Genomic DNA, 16,781 nt, shown 5'->3' on the forward strand with positions numbered 1-16,781 from the left:
GAGGCCTCCCGGCACTGGGATCAGAGTGACAGGGGGCAGCACCCAAACCCACTGATCGACCCAGCTCTGTGGGTGATAGAGGGAGGTGCCCCAACCCCCTGATCCACCCTGCTCTGTGTATGACAGGGGGTGGTGCCCCAACTCCCCTATCAGCCCTACTCTGTGAGTGACAGCGGGGAGCTCCTCAACCCCCTGATGGGCCCTGCTCTGTGTGTGACAGGGGGGAGCTCCCCAACCCCCTGATGGGCCCTGCTCTGTGCGTGACAGGCGGGAGCTCCCCAACCCCCTGATCGACCCTGCTCTGTGACAGGGTACGGAGCCCCAACCCCCCTGATGGGCCCTGCTCTGTGAGTGACAGGGTGCAGCGCCCCAACCACCTGATTGTCCCTGCTCTGTGTGTGACAGGGGGTGGTGCCGCAACCTCCCTATCGACCCTGCCTTGAGTGTGACAGGGGGCAGTGCCCCAACCCCCTAATCGGCCCTACCCTGAGCATGACTGAGGTTGGCATCGCAACCTCCCAATCTGCCCTGCTCTGTGCATGACAGGGAGCGGCGCCCCAACTCCCCAATCGGCCCTGCTCTGAGCCCGACCAGGCGCTGCACCTAGGGATTGGGCCTGCCCCCTGCCACCCGGGAGTAGGCCTAAGCCAGCAGGTCATTATCTCCCGAGGGGTCCCGGACTGCGAGAGGGCACAGGCCGGGCTGAGGAGCCCCTCTCCCCCCCCCCTCCAGTGCACAAATTTTTGTGCACCGGGCCTCTAGTTTATATATATAAAACCCTAACATGAAAATAGACCGAATGGAGGAACAACTGAACAACTGAACAACTAGTCACTATGATGTGCGCTGACCACCAGGGGGCGTGCGTGGAACATAGCAGTTATCAACAGCAGATGGCAGAGCGTGAAATATGGCAGGCATCAGCCATGGCGGGTTGGTGGTACAAGTGAGCGGGGGGTGCCAGACCAAGATGGGGCACTGGCCACTGTTATCAGAGTAAGCCTCTGGTAGTTATTAAAAATTATTTGCTCCCACTCACCGCAGTCTTGTCCAGCGCTCGCACCTGCTACCGGCACTGGATCCACCACTCGCACCTGCTGCCAGTGCTGCAGCCACCGCTCACACCCACTGCCAGTGCCTGACACTGGCCCCAATCGCTCCATGCCATCAGCAGATGCAAACGGGGCCAACACCGTCAGAGCATGGGAGTGGCAGCAGTGGGAGCGGGCTGTTGGCAGGCAGGGGACTCAGGGCCACAGCGGGAGGTGCTGGGCAGGGGTGCAGAGAATGGGCCGAGACCCGCCCCTGTGCCCTCCACAGCCTCGCAGCCCACAGTTCCTTTGAAGGTGCACAGATTCGTGCAATGGGCCCCTAGTATAGAATAACCCAGTGAAAGATGACCAATGCATCCCTTCTGATTATTTCACCAAAAGATTAATACTAACCTGAATAACAATTGCAGCCTTTTCCATCTGTTCTTGGATATTCACAGTGTTTTGTATTTTTTCTTCCTTTAAAATACTTTGATTTTTGATGCCGGACTCTGGCCGGGATCTCAGGAGTCCTGATGAAGCAGTATGCAGTTTTGTAGATAAATGAATTTGTCTGCGCACAATGTAACCACGCCAGTATGCCTGGATTACTTTAGCGGCCATACTATTATGAAGAGAAAAGAAAACATTTTTAGTTCCTAAAAATACATAGTTGTAGATAAGAGGTCCTTCCTTATCAGCTATATTTGAAAACCTGGACTAAATAAATTATTTGAAAATAAGACATCATCTTTTGTTTAACTTTAGTCATAGAAGTAAAGATAGCATGGAAACTCAAATCTGAAGGACAGAAATGGGACAGGAACTTAGAGAGGGATGTGAGTACAGGAGCTTTTTTTTTCTTTTTCTTTTAAGGAGGAAGATATTGCCTAGATTTTGCGTGCTACTGAGGGTGATGATCCAGGAGAGAGGAAGTAAAACAGATGATGTTGAAAAGAGGGGACAAAAGTAGGAACCGATGTTGAGTTGGCAAGAGAGGATGAGATCCTGTTCACAGTGGAGAGATCAGAGGAAGAAGAGCCCCCTGACCTGAAGAGGAAGGACCCACTAGGTCTTTACTAGCTTCACTTTCCTTCATGCCCATAATTAAATACTTAAATTAGACCCTTACAAGCCCAGTAGTTACTTCTAACATGTTCCAAGCCTACATATTTGCCAATGTCAGGCACTAGATCAATCCATGCCCCGCTTTTTCCACATCCCATTAGGGTGCCTATCAACATGAGCAAAATTTGAATAACAATATATATTGATTATAAGTGGATTCTCAATGTGCTTAATTATTTAACTCTTCCTAAATAAATGTGCTTCCTTTCTCACCCAGATTAATGCGGGACTCTTATCAAAATAAAGAGTTTAGTCTAAATGCTAACTATTATCTTAATATTTTTTCAAATCCCTCAGTTTAGTTTAAAAGTCTTATGAAGGAAAACTAATTCTTGCATCATATCCTTCTCCAGTGCTACCCTGAAACTGTTTTTAATAATTTCATAATTGTCAAACCCGATGATATTTTCTTCTACCTCATTTTAGTCATGTAAAGCAAAGTGGAATTATGTGATAAACACTGCCAGAAATGACTAGATTTTTTTTCATAGTTATCTATTTATGGAAAATAAGAAAGGAATGATGTAACCATATTCTCTTATTATTTGACACTATTATTGTTATTACTATTGTTATCATCAATACCACTACCACAACCAACATTATCATCACCATCATTTTACCTAAAGCCTTTAGAAGCCTTCAATCTATTTTGTTATGTATGAATAGAAAATTCAAGTTAATGGATAAAACTTCTGGCCTAAGATAAACTGCTTGTACTCCTAATACTTGGAAACAAATAATCACTGCTAAAAAGAAAAACACAGGCCCCAAATAGCATCCTTGTGCTAAAAGCAAATGATACCAAACTCAGATTTAATACCTGATCTAATTGCAGATTTGATTCTCCCAGAATCATAACTTTAATCAACCCATCTGTAATTTTCTGGTCAAGCACCCATCAAGTAAACAGTCATGTGCTGCCCGCCTGCCCCGCATACAAGTAAGAGACTATCTGCATGATAAAAATCCTTCCTGTTCTCTTCCCCAAAGAAAAGATGTCCTGGCTTCAAACTAATTCTTCCTTTCTTTCTTAATAGCTACCTTGCCCCATCCTTCTTCTTACAAAAACCTTCCATTTTGTACAACCTCTTATAGCTCCCTTCCAATTGATTCATGAATCACTTAATAAAGCCAATTAGGTCTTCAGATTTACTGGGTTAAATTTTGTTTTTTAATGTCACAATCCAACAAATCATTTTCTTCTCCCAGGGTGAACAGAACTTTGTAACTTTTGCTATGGATTTAATTCACATTCAACCATCAATTCATTTCTTCATCTTTTGAACAAAAAATAAGTTATACCATTTTAAAGCACTATATATAATAGATACTTTGAATGTTAAAGAAAAGAGTCTAAAAAAATATTTGCAATGTATAACTGGTAAAGAATGAGAGATTTTTAACATAACACATTTAACCTAAGACAGCATCTTATATTTTACTAGATGCCCAGTGCACAACATTTGTGCATGGGTGGGGTCCCTAAGCCTGGCCAGCAATCAGGGCCGATCGAGGCCAGGTTGATTAGGGCTGGGCTGATCAGGGCCCAAAGATCCTGGCAGGGTCGGGAGAGGAGGCAACAGTCGCCGGGCCGGGCACGGAAGGAATGGATGCCAGATGCTGACACCACTATTGTTAGTGCCCCTCCACTATGCAGTTCCCTGCCTTCCCTCCCTCCTATCCTCCCCCCGCCATCGCGGCAGGTGGGCAGCAAGCCAAGGGCCTGTCAGCCAGGAAGAGGGACAGAGCATGGGAGGTTGGCTGTCAGCCCTGAGGAGGGAGCTGGCCCTTGGCCCCCCCATGGAAAGGGGTCGCATCTGCTGCCATCCACCCCCAGTTTCCCATTCCAGCCCAGGGACTGGGGGGAAGGACCGTGGGAGGTTGGATGGCCAGGAGGGAGGGACCGTGGGAGGTTGGCTGACCGGGGAGGTTGGCTGTGGGAGTGCATTGACCATCAGGGGACAGCTCCTGCATTGAGTGTCTGCCCCCTGGTGGTCAGTGTGCATCATAAAGATCGGTCATTCTGGTCGCTTAGGCTTTTATATATAGACTAGAGACCCGGTGCACAAAAATTTGTGCACTCGGGAGAGGGCGGTCCCTCAGTCCAGCCTGTGCCCTCTCGCATTCTGGGACCCCTCAGGGGATAACCACCTGCTGGCTTAGGCCTGCTCCTTGGGGGATTGGGACTAAGCTGGCAGTCAGACATCCCTCTAGCAGCCCGGGAGCCCTCAGGGGATGCCCACTTGCCAGCGGGGAGCAGGCCTAAGATGCAGTCGGACATCCTTAGTGCTGGTAAGGAGGTGGGAGAGGCTCCCGCCACCACCGCTGTACTGGCGGCCGGCAGCCTGGCTTGTGGCTGAGCAGAGCTCCCCTGTGGGAGCGCACTGACCACCAGGGGGCAGCTCTTGCATTGAGCGTCTGCCCCCTGGTGGTCAGTGTGTGTTATAGTGACCAGTCATTCCCAGTCGTTCTGCTGTTAGGGTCAGTTTGCATATACCCTTTTATTATATAAGATAGAGGCCTGGTCCATGGGTGGGAGCCGGCTGGTTTGCCCTGAAGGGTGTCCTGGATCAGGGTGGGGGTCCCGCTGGGGTGCCTGGGCAGCCTGGGTGAGGGGCTGAGGGCCATTTTCAGACTGGCCACACCCCCTTCAGGGTGGGGGTCCCCACTGGAGTTCCTGGCCAGTCTGGGTGAGTGGCAGATGGATGTTTGCAGGCTGGCCACAGCCCCTTCAGGGTGGGGGTCCCTCACCCTGCAAGGGTGTGGCCAGCCTGGGTGAGGGGCTGATGGCTGTTTGCAGGCTGGCCATCCCCCCCCAGTTAGGGACCCTCAACCCATGAGGGTGTGGCCAGCCTGGGTGAGGGACTGATGGCTGTTTGTAGGCTGGCCATGGCCCCCAGCCACCCAAGTTCCCAGTGGAGGCTGGCTGGAAGCAGTTATCTAGGGTTTGTTTATCTTCTGTAATTGAAACTTTGTTGCCTTGAGTGGAGCTCAGAGCTGGCCAGGGCCTGCGGGAAGCTTGGCTTCCTCCATTGCAGGGGCAACCAAGCCTCCTGCTTGCTCCAGCTCCATGGCTGTCAGCCGCCATCTTGGTTGGGTTAATTTGCATATAGTCACTCTGATTGGCTGGTGGGCGTGGCTTGGGGCATAACAAAGGTACAGTCAATTAGCATCTTTTATTAGTGTAGATATTTCTCACCAGATACACATAAGTTTTACTGACTGTAACTATGAATTTCTTCTAAAGTTGATCAGTCATTGTGTGCTTGAATTCCTTGGCCCAACCAATATCATCAAAATTTCCCAAGGGGGAAAACATAGATGAGAGATATCTTCTTCAGTGACACCAACACATTATATTGAAAGCAGTGTGAAGACATATAAAGGTTACTTTAGAGCTTCCTAAACATAGTGTGCTCTCCATGCTGAGAAAAACAACTCCCATTATCACCACATCATCATCATCATCATCATCATCATCATCATCATCATCATCACCATCACCTATTTTTACCAAAAATCACCATAAAATGCCCTTAGCTTAAGAACATATGTAAATCACTTAGGAAACACCTCTAAAACTGACAGCAAATCTTCCTGAATCACTAAGTGGCAAGGTTCAGCAAGCGGATATATATTTTCTTTTTCCTCTATTCTTTACATGTTTAGTATGTCAATATTTTCAGTTTTTTATCCTTCCTTATTATCATTTGGACATTTTATATACCATGGACTAAGAAGTTCTAAATACTGTTTACGTGTGTTTGGAGTTAATAGAGTTCAGGACATGCGTTGGTGGCACAAAAAAATGTAACCATGCAGAAACTTCATTTCTTTAATATGATCTTCTCTCCTTTCTTTCCCTTTGATGCAAACTGGCCACATCCAGCACCCTGACTCACCTGCCTCCTCCCTTGTAGGACCACTCCCTTAATCATTAAGCCCTCAGTATAATGAGGTTCTTTCTGGTCAGCATCAAATAATCTTAGGAAACAAAAGCCTGGGTCTACTGACCACAGAGACAGTGTTTCCATCAAACTAGGGATAACATGTAGGCCTCAGTTGTATTTCAGCTCAATAACCAGAAAAGCCATATGGGGCTGACACCAGGACCAGATGCACTGATCAACTACCCCCTATCCCTAGCGCCAACCAATCAGTAGAGACCATGGACCTAAGTCACTTAGTCACCATGATTATGCTTCCCCTGTATAACCCATTCCCTAGACACCATAGAGGAGCCAGGTCTTTGAGCATCCCTCACCTGTGTCTCTGGGCATGGGACACTTCCTGAAAATAAAGTTCTTCTGGCTGGAGAAAATGTCCAAGTTTATTTCAATGTATAATCGGGTGAGTCATAAGATATGAAACCCAAAAAGGCATTGGGCAGTTGAGGTGTCTATGCCATTCTGGAGCAAAGGAGAAAGAAACAGGCCTATGGTTTGGGATTTCAAAGGGCAGGAAGGCAATCAGATAGAAATGAAGAGCAAATGTTGGGTAAATAAATGTTTGCTGGGCCATTTTTAACAATGGGCCACAGAGGGCTTTGAACAAATTAACCTTGTAGAGTTTTTCTCTATCATACATTGGTTTATGGTAAATTATAGTTATCTGTGATGGTATTGCCCTTCCTAGAGAAAGTTCTTTAGCTAAATTCCTTTAGGATATTAACCAGCTTAAAATTACTATTCCAAAAGGCATATTTTGGGGGCAGCAAAACTTTGGTCCCCTCATATGCTACTCCAAAATTTGGTGCATTGGCATATTTAATACTTTAATTTGAAAGATTTGAGGAAAGGCATGTGCAAGAAGGGTTTTTGACCTTCCCAGGAAGCAGGTCATAAAATCCTCATAGGAGAGTTGCCCTCCTGATAACCAGAGGAAAAAAGCATTCTTATCCAAGATGAAGGACAAGAGGGATACGAATGAACAGCCCTTGCTAAATTGCCTGTTTATTACTCTTAGCTCATACCCTGTGTCATATCATATTTTTCTAAGACCTTCCATTCTTCATCGAACCTAATATATAAATGCTCAGGCTTAACTATTTATTGGATCCTTATTTTAATGCAAGCTCTTATGTAACATAAACGTTATATTAAATAAATTAACATGTATGCATTTCTCTCATTAATCTATCTTTTGTTATAGGGGTCTCAAATGAAAACTTATAAGGATAGAAGAAAAAATATTTTCCTCCCTACATAGCAAAAGCAATCAATTAAGTAAATTGGTAAAATGTCAGAAAATGTTAGACTTCTTAGGTAAAATTTAAAAAATATTAGGAAATACATGTTAGTTTCACTATATGAAACTTTTTAATATAGCTCCCAAAAAAGGAATTACCATTCACACTGGCAACTCCTGAAAGAATGAAGATTGGGAAAAGCAAGATTAGTTATTGTGATAATCCATGTTCTATCCCGTTCAGCCTTGTTATTAAGGACCAGTTGAATTTGACCCATTCTAATTTTGTTGGCTTGACACTGAGGCCCAAAGTAAAAAGAAAAGAAAAAGCTGACAGGCCAAAGTAAAAACAAATCTGGTAGTTCAAAAAAAAAAAAAAAAAAATTAAAGCCAACCATTTCTTTTTAAAAGATTTTTATAGTTAGATGGGGATTTATTTTATTAATCTAAAAGAATATTGCCCAACCTTGCAAATTGTTATGCCAAAGAAAACTACAGCATGTTTTCATATGTCTTTTGGCCTTCTGTATGTCCTCTTTCGAAAAGTGTCTATTTAGGTCCGTTGCCCATTTTTTGATTGGATTGTTTATCTTCCCTTTGTTAAGTTGTATGAGTTCCCTGTAAATGTTGGAGATTAAACCCTTATCGGTGATATCATTGTCAAGTATGTTGTCCTATGCAGTAGGCTTTCTTGTTTTGTTGATGGTTTCCTTTGCTGTGCAAAAGCTTTTTATTTTGATGTAGATCCATTTGTTTATTTTCTCTTTAGTTTCCACTGCCCTAGGAGCAGTATCAGAGAAGAAATTCCTTCAGCATATGTTTGCGATTTCCCTGCCTGTGGATTCCTCTAGTATTTTTATGGTTTCCCATCTTACGTTTAAGTCCTTTATCAATTTTGAGTTTATTTTTGTGTATGGTGTGAGTTGGTGGTCTAGTTTCATTTTTTTGCATGTATCTGTCCAATTTTCCCAAACCATTTATTGAAGAGACTGTCTTGACTCCATTGTATACTCTTGCCTCCTTTGTCGAATATTAATTGGGCATAGTGGTTTGGGTCGATTTCTGGGTTCTCTATTGTATTCCATTGATCTATATGTCTGTTCTTGTGCCAGTACCAAGCTGTTTTAAGAACAGTGGCTTTGTAATACAGCTTGATATTGATATCTGGTATTGAGATCCCACCTACTTTGTTCTTCTTTCTCAGGATTGCTGCAGCTATTCCAGGTCTTTTTATATTCCAGATGAAATTTTGGAATGTTCGTTCTAGATCTATGAAATATGCCATTGGTATTTTAATGGGGATTGCATTGAATCTATAGATTGCTTTGGGTAGTATGGACATTTTGATAATGTTGATTCTACCAAACCATGTACATGGTATGTTCTTCCATCTGTTTATGTCTTCCTCTATCTCTTTTTTCAGTGTCCTGTAGTTTTTCGCATATAGGTCTTTTACCTCCTTAGTCAAGTTTATTCTTAGGTATCTTAATTTTTTTGGTGTGATGGTAAATGGGATTGATTTTTTAGTCTCACTTTCTGTAAGTTCACTATTGGTGCACAGAAATGCCATAGATTTCTTGGCATTAATTTTGTATGATGCTACACTGCCGAATTCATTTATTAAGTCTAATAATTTTTTGATGGAGTCTTTAGGGTTTTCTATGTACAGTATCATGTCATCTGCAAATAAGGACAGTTTTACTTCTTCTTTTCCAATTTGGATGCCTTTTATTTCTTCTTCTTGTCTGATCGCAATGGCTAGTACTTCCAGTACTATTTGAACAGGAATGGTGAGAGGGGGCATCCCTGTTTTGTTCCTGTTCTTAGGGGAAATGGTTTTAGTTTATGACCATTGAGTATGAAGTTGGCTGTGGGTTTGTCATATATGGCTTTTATTATGTTGAGGTATGATCCTTCTATTCCTACCTTGCTGAGAGTTTTTACCAAGAAAGGGTATTGGATTTTGTCAAATGCTTTTTCTCATCAATTGATATGACCATGTGATTTTCATCTCTCAATTTGTTTATGTGATATATCATGTTTATTGATTTGCAGATATTGTACCATCCTTGCATCCCCGGGATAAATCCTACTTGGTCATGGTGTATGATCTTTCAGATGTATTGCTGGATCCGATTTGCTAGAATTTTGTTGAGTATTTTGGCATCTATGTTCATGAGGGATATTGGCCTATAATTCTCTTTCATTGTGTTGTCTGTATCTGGTTTTGGTATTAGGGTGATGCTGGCTTCATAGAATGAGCTGGGAAGTGTTCCTTCCTCTTGAATTTTTTGGAATAGTCTGAGGAGGATAGATTTTTAGTTCTTCCTTCAATGTTTGGTAAAACTCCCCTGCGAAGCCCTCTGGCCCTGGGCTTTTGTTTCCTGGGAGCTTTTTGATGACTGCTTCAATTTCTTCCATATTACTGGCCTATTGAGATTTTTAGAATCTTCTGGGTTGAGTTTTGGAAGATTGTATTTTTTAGGAATATGTCCATTTCCTCCAGGTTGTCTAGTTTGTTGGAGTAGAGTTGTCCATAGTATTTTTTAAAAAAATATATTTTATTGATTTTTTACAGAGAGGAAGGGAGAGGGATAGAGAGTGAGAAACATAGATGAGAGAGAAACATCGACCAGCTGCCTCCTGTACACCCCCTACTGGGGATGTGCCCGCAACCAAGGTACATGCCCTTGGCCAGAATCAAACTCGGGACCTTTCAGTCCACAGGCCGACGCTCTATCCACTGAGCCAAACCAGTTAGGGCTGTTCATAGTATTTTTAAGAATTCTATATATTTCTGTGGGGTCTGTTGTTATTTCGTCTCTTTCATTTCTGATTTTGTTTGAGTACTCTCTCTTTGCTTCGTGATGAGCCTGGCTATAGCCTCATTAATCTTGTTTATCCTTTCAAAGAACCAGCTCTTGGTTTCATTAATCTTATGTATTGTTTTTTTTGGTCTCTATGTTATTTATTTCTGCTCTAATCTTTATTATCTCCTTCCTTCTGCTCATGCTGGGCTTTTCTTGTTGCTCTCTTTCTAATTCTTTGAGTTGTAGAGTTAGATGATTTACTACCATTTTTTCTTGTTTTTTTTGAGGTAGGTCTGTAGAGCTATAAACTTCCCTCTCAGGACTGCTTTCATTGTGTTCCATAGATTTTGGATTGTTGTGCTTTTATTGTCATTAGTTTCCATGGTGTTTTTAATTTCCTCTTTGATCTTATTGGTAACCCAATCATTATTTAGTAGCATGCTATTCAGCTTCCAAGTGTTTGAGTTTTTTGGACTGTTTTTATTGTAGTTTATTTCTAATATTATGCCATTTTGGTCTGAAAAGATGCTTGGTATGATTTCAATCTTCTTGAATTGGGGGAGACTTTGCTTGTGAGCCAATATGTGGTCTATTTTTGAAAATGTCCCATGTGTACTTGAGAAGAATGTATATTCCGTGGCATTGGGGTGAAATTTTCTGAAGATGTCAATTAAGTCCATCTGATCTAGTGAGTCATTTAGGATTGCTGTTTGTTTGCTGACTTTTTGTCTAGAGGATTTATCCAGTGATGTCAGTGGTGTGTTTAAGTCCTCTACTATGATTGTATTGTTGTCAATCTCTCCCTTGATATCTTCCAGGAGTTTTTTTATGTATTTGGGTGCTCCTGCATTGGGTGAATATATGTTTATCAGGGCTATATCCTCTTCTTGTATAGATCCCTTTAGTATTATGAAGTGACCTTTCTTATCTTTTGTTATGGCCTTCACTTTGAGGTTTATTTTGTCAGATATAAGTATTGCTACCCCAGCTTTTTTTTCATTTCCATTTGCCTGAAATACATTTTTCCATCCCTTCACTTTCAGTCTGTGTGAGTCCCTTGTTCTGAGGTGGGTCTCTTGTAGACAGCATATATATGGGTCATGTCTTTGTATCCATTCAGCCACTCAATGTCTTTTGATTGGAGCATTTAGTCCATTTACATTTAAAGTTATTATTGAAAGGTACTTGTTTGTAGTCATTTCTATTTTTGTGCCTGTGTTCTTTCTTACCTTTTTATTTCTTCTTTTTACAGCATTCCCTTTAGCATTTCTTGCATTGCTGGCTTGGTAGTGATAAACTCCCTTAGCCTTTTTTTGTCTGCAAAGCTCCTGATTTCCCCTTCAATTTTGATTGATAGTCTTGCTGGATAGAGTATTCTTGGATTCAGTCCTTTGCTTTGCAACACTTTGTATCCCTCCTTCCATTGCCTTCTAACTTGATGTGTTTCTGTTGAGAAATCATTTGATAATCTGATGGGGGATCCTTTGTAGGTAACTCTCTGTTTCTCTCTTGCAGCCTTTAAGATTCTCTCTTTGTCATGTACATTTGCCATCATTATTATGATGTGTCTTGGTGTGGGTCTTTTGGGGTTCATCTTGCTTGGGACTCTCTGTACTTGTGTAACTTTTTTCTTTCCCATATCTGGGAAGTTTTCTGTCATCATTTCTTCAAATAGATTTTCTAATCCTTGCTGCTCTTCTTGTCCTTCTGGCAGCCCTATTATGCGTATGTTACTTCGTTTCATGTTGTCCCAACACTCCCTTAGGCTCTCCTCCTGCTTTTTAATTTTTTTCTCCAGTTGCTGTTCAGATTGAGCTTGTTTCTCTACCTTATCTTCTAGATCTCTAACTTGGTCCTCTGCTTCTTCTAGTCTACTGTTGAAACCTTCCATGGTGTTTTTGATTGTAGCTATATAACTTTTCATTTCTTCCTGATTCTTGCATAGGTTTTTGATTTTCTCATCCATCCGGTGAATCAATTATACAACCATTACTCTGAATTCTTTTTCTGTCATGTTGCAAGCTTCAATTTCACTAATTTCCTTTCTTGGCGACTCCTTCTTTTCTTTCCTCTGGGGATTGTGTCATCTCCCCATTCTAACTATCTCCAGAAGTTTCAAATGTCGAGTTGCGTGGGCCTGGGCCATGTGCAGTGGGAGCTTCGCTCCACCCTAGTGTCAATGAAGAGCTCTGACACTAAGATGTGTGGTTGTTGTGGGTTGGTGGGAACCAGGCTCGCTCAGAGTCAGCGTTACCAGCACTCAGTGTGGCCTCGTGTGCGCACTTAGAATCAGGACCCCGCCTGCACCGTGCAACTGAGACCTACCCGGGAGTGTTGAAAATCAGAGCCCCCTAGTGTGCACCAGGAGTCAGAGTTCCCCAAGAATCCAGTATCAGAGTCTCTGTTGCTTCGTGTGGCCCCGCATTTAGAATCAGGGTCCCTGTGTGCACATGCACCAAAAATTGGAGTCACTGGCTTAGCATGAATGCGCTGGAAATCAGGCATCCCAGGCGCAGATGATAAGAAACAGAGTCAAGTCACTGGTGCTTAGTGCTGCCTCTCGCCCAGAGAATCAGGGTCCCGGAGCCCATGCTGCGGGGAACAAGTTCCCAGTGTTCGCGTGTTCCCAGGCTAAGATTCCTGTAGCAGCACTGAGGCTTGGGCGAGGGGTGGGTTTATCAGTTACTATGACACTGCCCGCGAGCCTGCGGGGAGTGGGATGGGCTTTATTACTCACAGTGATCTGCTGCTGGGATGTCTGGATTCTTAGTGTCCGTGGGTCTGTAGCTGTGGTCACAGGTCTCTGTCCCCAGTGGCTGCAGGGTCCTGGTTTGCATCTGAGACCACACTGGGTGGTGCTGAGGCCAGGATCCTAGTCTTAAGCAGCTCTGTTTCTCAAGATGGCGTGGTCTCTGTACCTGTGCTGGCCGCCCAGGAGTGTCCGTGCTGGGACCAGGGCTCCGCCGTCTAAGACTGCCTGGTTTAGCAGCCCCTTAGAAGACTTGCAGAATCTAACTGTCCCTAGCTCATACACACACACACACACACACACACACACACACACACACCACTCACGTCCACACACTCCTCTATCACTCCCTCGCGCTCTCACACTCTCTCCCTCCCTACCTTCCTGCCGGTCGCCATCTTCTCATTCTTTTTCTTTAAAAGCAACTTAGAGTGGATGCAAGTGCTTCTCATTCTTGCATCTGAATTTTTCTTCTTGCTCTTGTAATAGCAAAGCTTATCCAATTTACACTTTCCCTTCAAGGGCTTATATTTGGTTCAGTTTCTAGTTGGCTCCCTGCTTTTTTTTTAAGCAATAAATTTGGGTTGTGATAGTAAGCCTCACTTGGAATCAAGCCTGTAGGTCTCCCTATCTGAATATTTCTAGAATACCTAACACTTTGCATACCAGAGACTGTGTTCATTTATAGAAAATAACAATAAATGTCACCTGATTATTTAATCTTCTAGTAATATTTTATAGCAAGATGTATTATTCTAGTAATTTAACTATTACAAAACTGAGGCGTGCAGAAATAAATCACATTGAACAATAAAGAATAACTCAAATATCAAAGCATAGTATACTTAGGGCCTCCCTTGTCCTGTGCCTCAGATCACAAGGCAAACAGGCCAGGCCAGGCCTCCCCACGATCCTGGGGTGAACAAGCCAGGCTAAGCCGCCCCACGATCCCAGGTGAAGAAGCTGCTCCGCTGACCAGCCTGTGCTATGGACCTGCTTGGGCGCATGGTGTGGAGTCTGGGGTCTAGCCTGCAGCCACGGGAAGTCTCCCTCTCCCCAGAGTTAGGAGCACCAGCCCAGGTCCACCCAGCGGACTGCACATGGAACTCAGTTTCCTTTAAAATAGGAAGGGATCCTATACTCATGAAGCAGCTACTTCCACACATATTTTTTTTATTTAATTCACAGCACATACTCTTTGTACTAATTTTTGGAAAGTCACCCTAGCAATTGCCTCTGTTCCTCTCTGTATTGTTGCCTTACATTCTGATATCATTACTGTGCTTTTATCATCCACTTGCTCGAATAAGATTGTGAATTATTTAAGGGCAGAAATCATGACTTGAGCTTGCGTTTCCCTGTCATGGTGCCTAGATAAATACTCAAATGCCATCCAGTCCAAATGACTGTGATGAGAGAGACCCACCGTTGCTGGAGACCTCTGATTTTTATTTAAAGGACCTCACTTGTTCTGCGCTTTTACAGAGGGGTAAGTAGGGCCTGAGGGAATTTGAGGAAACCCAGACAGAATTCTCCTCCTAAAAGATTTTGCTAAGCTGGCACCCAGGACCACTGGGCATTTGTGCAATTAAAACCCAGACACACAGCAATAACAAAAGCACTGGTCTCCTACTGCTAATGCCTGGGGATCAAACCCCAGACTGCAGGAACTCACCCCTGCAGTCAGGACTGCTGGGTGGACCTGGGCTGGTGCTCCTAACTCTGGGGAGAGGGAGACTTCCCGTGGCTGCAGGCTAGAGGCCCTGGACTCCACACCATGCGCCCGAACAGGTCCATAGCACAGGCTGGTCAGCGGAGTGGCTTCTTCACCTGGGATCGTGGGGCGGCTTAGCCTGGCTTGTTCACCCCAGGATCGTGGGGAGGCCTGGCCTGGCCTGTTTGCCTCGTGATCGCAGGCGGCCTGGCCTGGCCTCTTTACCCTGGGATCATGGGGAGGCCTGGCCGGGCCTGTTCACCCCGCAATCATGGGGATGCCTGGCCTGTTTGCCCCATGATCACAGGAAGGCTTGGCCTGGCCTGTTCGCCCCATGATGGGTGCCGGGCTGAGAGGCATGAACCCGGGCCGCCGCTTGGTGCCGGTGCACACACAAGTGGCCATGGGGCGGGAACATCTGCTTGGTGCCTGTGCCTGTAGGCCCGGAGTGGCTGGGGGCATTCAGGGAGCCCGGTGGCTCAGGGCCTACGTGCGGGCCTACAGGCTAGGAGCGGCCTGGGTCCCGAGGATGTTCCTGGGACCCAGGCCGTTCGGCGCCTGTGTATGCAAATTAACCTGCCATCTTTGGCAGGTTAATTTGCATATTCTCCTGATTGGCTGGTGAGCACAGTGGAGGAACGGTCAATTTACATGTTTCTCTTTTATTATATAGGATTAAAGGCAGAAAAATAATTTTGTACTCACTCATTTTTAATGAAAAACTAGTTAATTAAATCAGAATCTGCCACAAGTCAATCAAATTAATCTGTGCTATAATTAATAATGTGTGTACATTATAAGAATGTAATTAAGGAGATTAATATAAAATATAATAATGATTTAAATCCTTTATCAAGTTATTATTTGGTAACATTGACTAAGATTAGCTATAAAAAATATACACTGTAAAAGAAAAGTTATCTATAAATCTTACATTTCTTCATAATTTTCAATATTTGGGTGATTCTTCAGCAGGTAGCTTGTCATCACTGTTTTCATGAATGGGATTCTTTTGGTGGGGATATCGCTTGCCTTGCTGTCTTCTTTCTGGTCTATTATTTTTTCCTGATTCCTCCCTTCCATATCTTCACATGAGTTGGTTAAAAGGGAATGATGAGAACCAGAGTTCATCCGTTTTTTAGAAATAGCTGGTGAGTCAGGTTTATGTTTGTTTGCACAAGAGTGAAGGACTCTGTTTTGCAGTGTGCTGTTACTGTCTATCGGAACCAGATGAGTTTGCTGTGCTTCTGATTCACTTCTGTTGGTGATACTTATATCTCCGAGTTCATGTGCATATCGATATTGATTACTAAGTGCCATTAATTTCTTAAAATGATGACAGAGATTTTCTGCAGCATCCAAGGTGAATATATTTCTGAAGAAATAATGACAATAGTTAATAACAAGATTATATATGCAAATATCTAAACTTGTATAGGTTTTGAAATTTTCCCTGCATGGCATGACATGAACATGAAACTTTACTATGACATTCATTAAAAACTTATTTCTGGTTGCTTAGGTAAAAATTTATATCATTTCTAATGAAATTTGAAAATATTTGTTTAGTTAATATAGATCTGTCAATCCAGACAAAATATCTGGAAGTTTTAGGACCATTTTTATTCTAGGTATTTTTGGTACAAATGAATGAGAAAAATCTATGCTTTTCCTACCATAAACATGAGAAATTATGGCTGCCTAAATTTTGAGAAGTTATTTATGAAATATAGTTAAAAGTACTTTCTACATTGACACTTGCCATGCAAAATATTTGTATTGGACTTTTAAACAAAGAACTTCTATCATGGGAAAGTTTATATTCCCATTTTTATCTGGAAAAATAATCCATTCCAAAGAAAAATCAAATACTTTAAGCTATAAATGGTTGTGATTCTCTTGAACAATTGTTGGATTTCTGACTTATTGAGATTATAGTTTATGTAAGCAATCAAACTTTCACTTTGCCAGATTACAGCTCTCAATAGCAAATGTAAAGGATTTTGCATTTGTATAAGCCTTATTTTTTGTCTACACTTTACTTATCTTCCTTTATTTCTGTTTTATTATTTGTAATTTTACTTACTTCAAATATATATTTTCTGTATATACCCCCAAGCTGCCTTAAATTTATTCTGAAACAATGTAGGATATAAAAA

The 16,781-nt window shown here is 43.0% G+C and overlaps 1 protein-coding gene across 1 annotated transcript in view; it reads right to left on the reverse strand.

Moving 5' to 3' along the window:
- The window catches only part of LRRIQ1 (leucine rich repeats and IQ motif containing 1), a 262,613-nt gene that overhangs the window by 146,724 nt on the left and 99,108 nt on the right, over nt 1-16,781 (reverse strand). The window contains exons 15-16 of the mRNA XM_036298965.1: nt 15,557-15,997; nt 1,446-1,656 (exon numbers count right to left, since the gene is read on the reverse strand). Of these exons, the coding sequence (XP_036154858.1) occupies nt 1,446-1,656; nt 15,557-15,997 (652 nt within the window). The remainder of the gene's footprint in view (nt 1-1,445; nt 1,657-15,556; nt 15,998-16,781) is intronic.

Source organism: Myotis myotis, unplaced genomic scaffold (genome assembly GCF_014108235.1).
Source record: "Myotis myotis isolate mMyoMyo1 unplaced genomic scaffold, mMyoMyo1.p scaffold_m19_p_3, whole genome shotgun sequence".
Classification (NCBI taxonomy): domain Eukaryota; kingdom Metazoa; phylum Chordata; class Mammalia; order Chiroptera; family Vespertilionidae; genus Myotis; species Myotis myotis.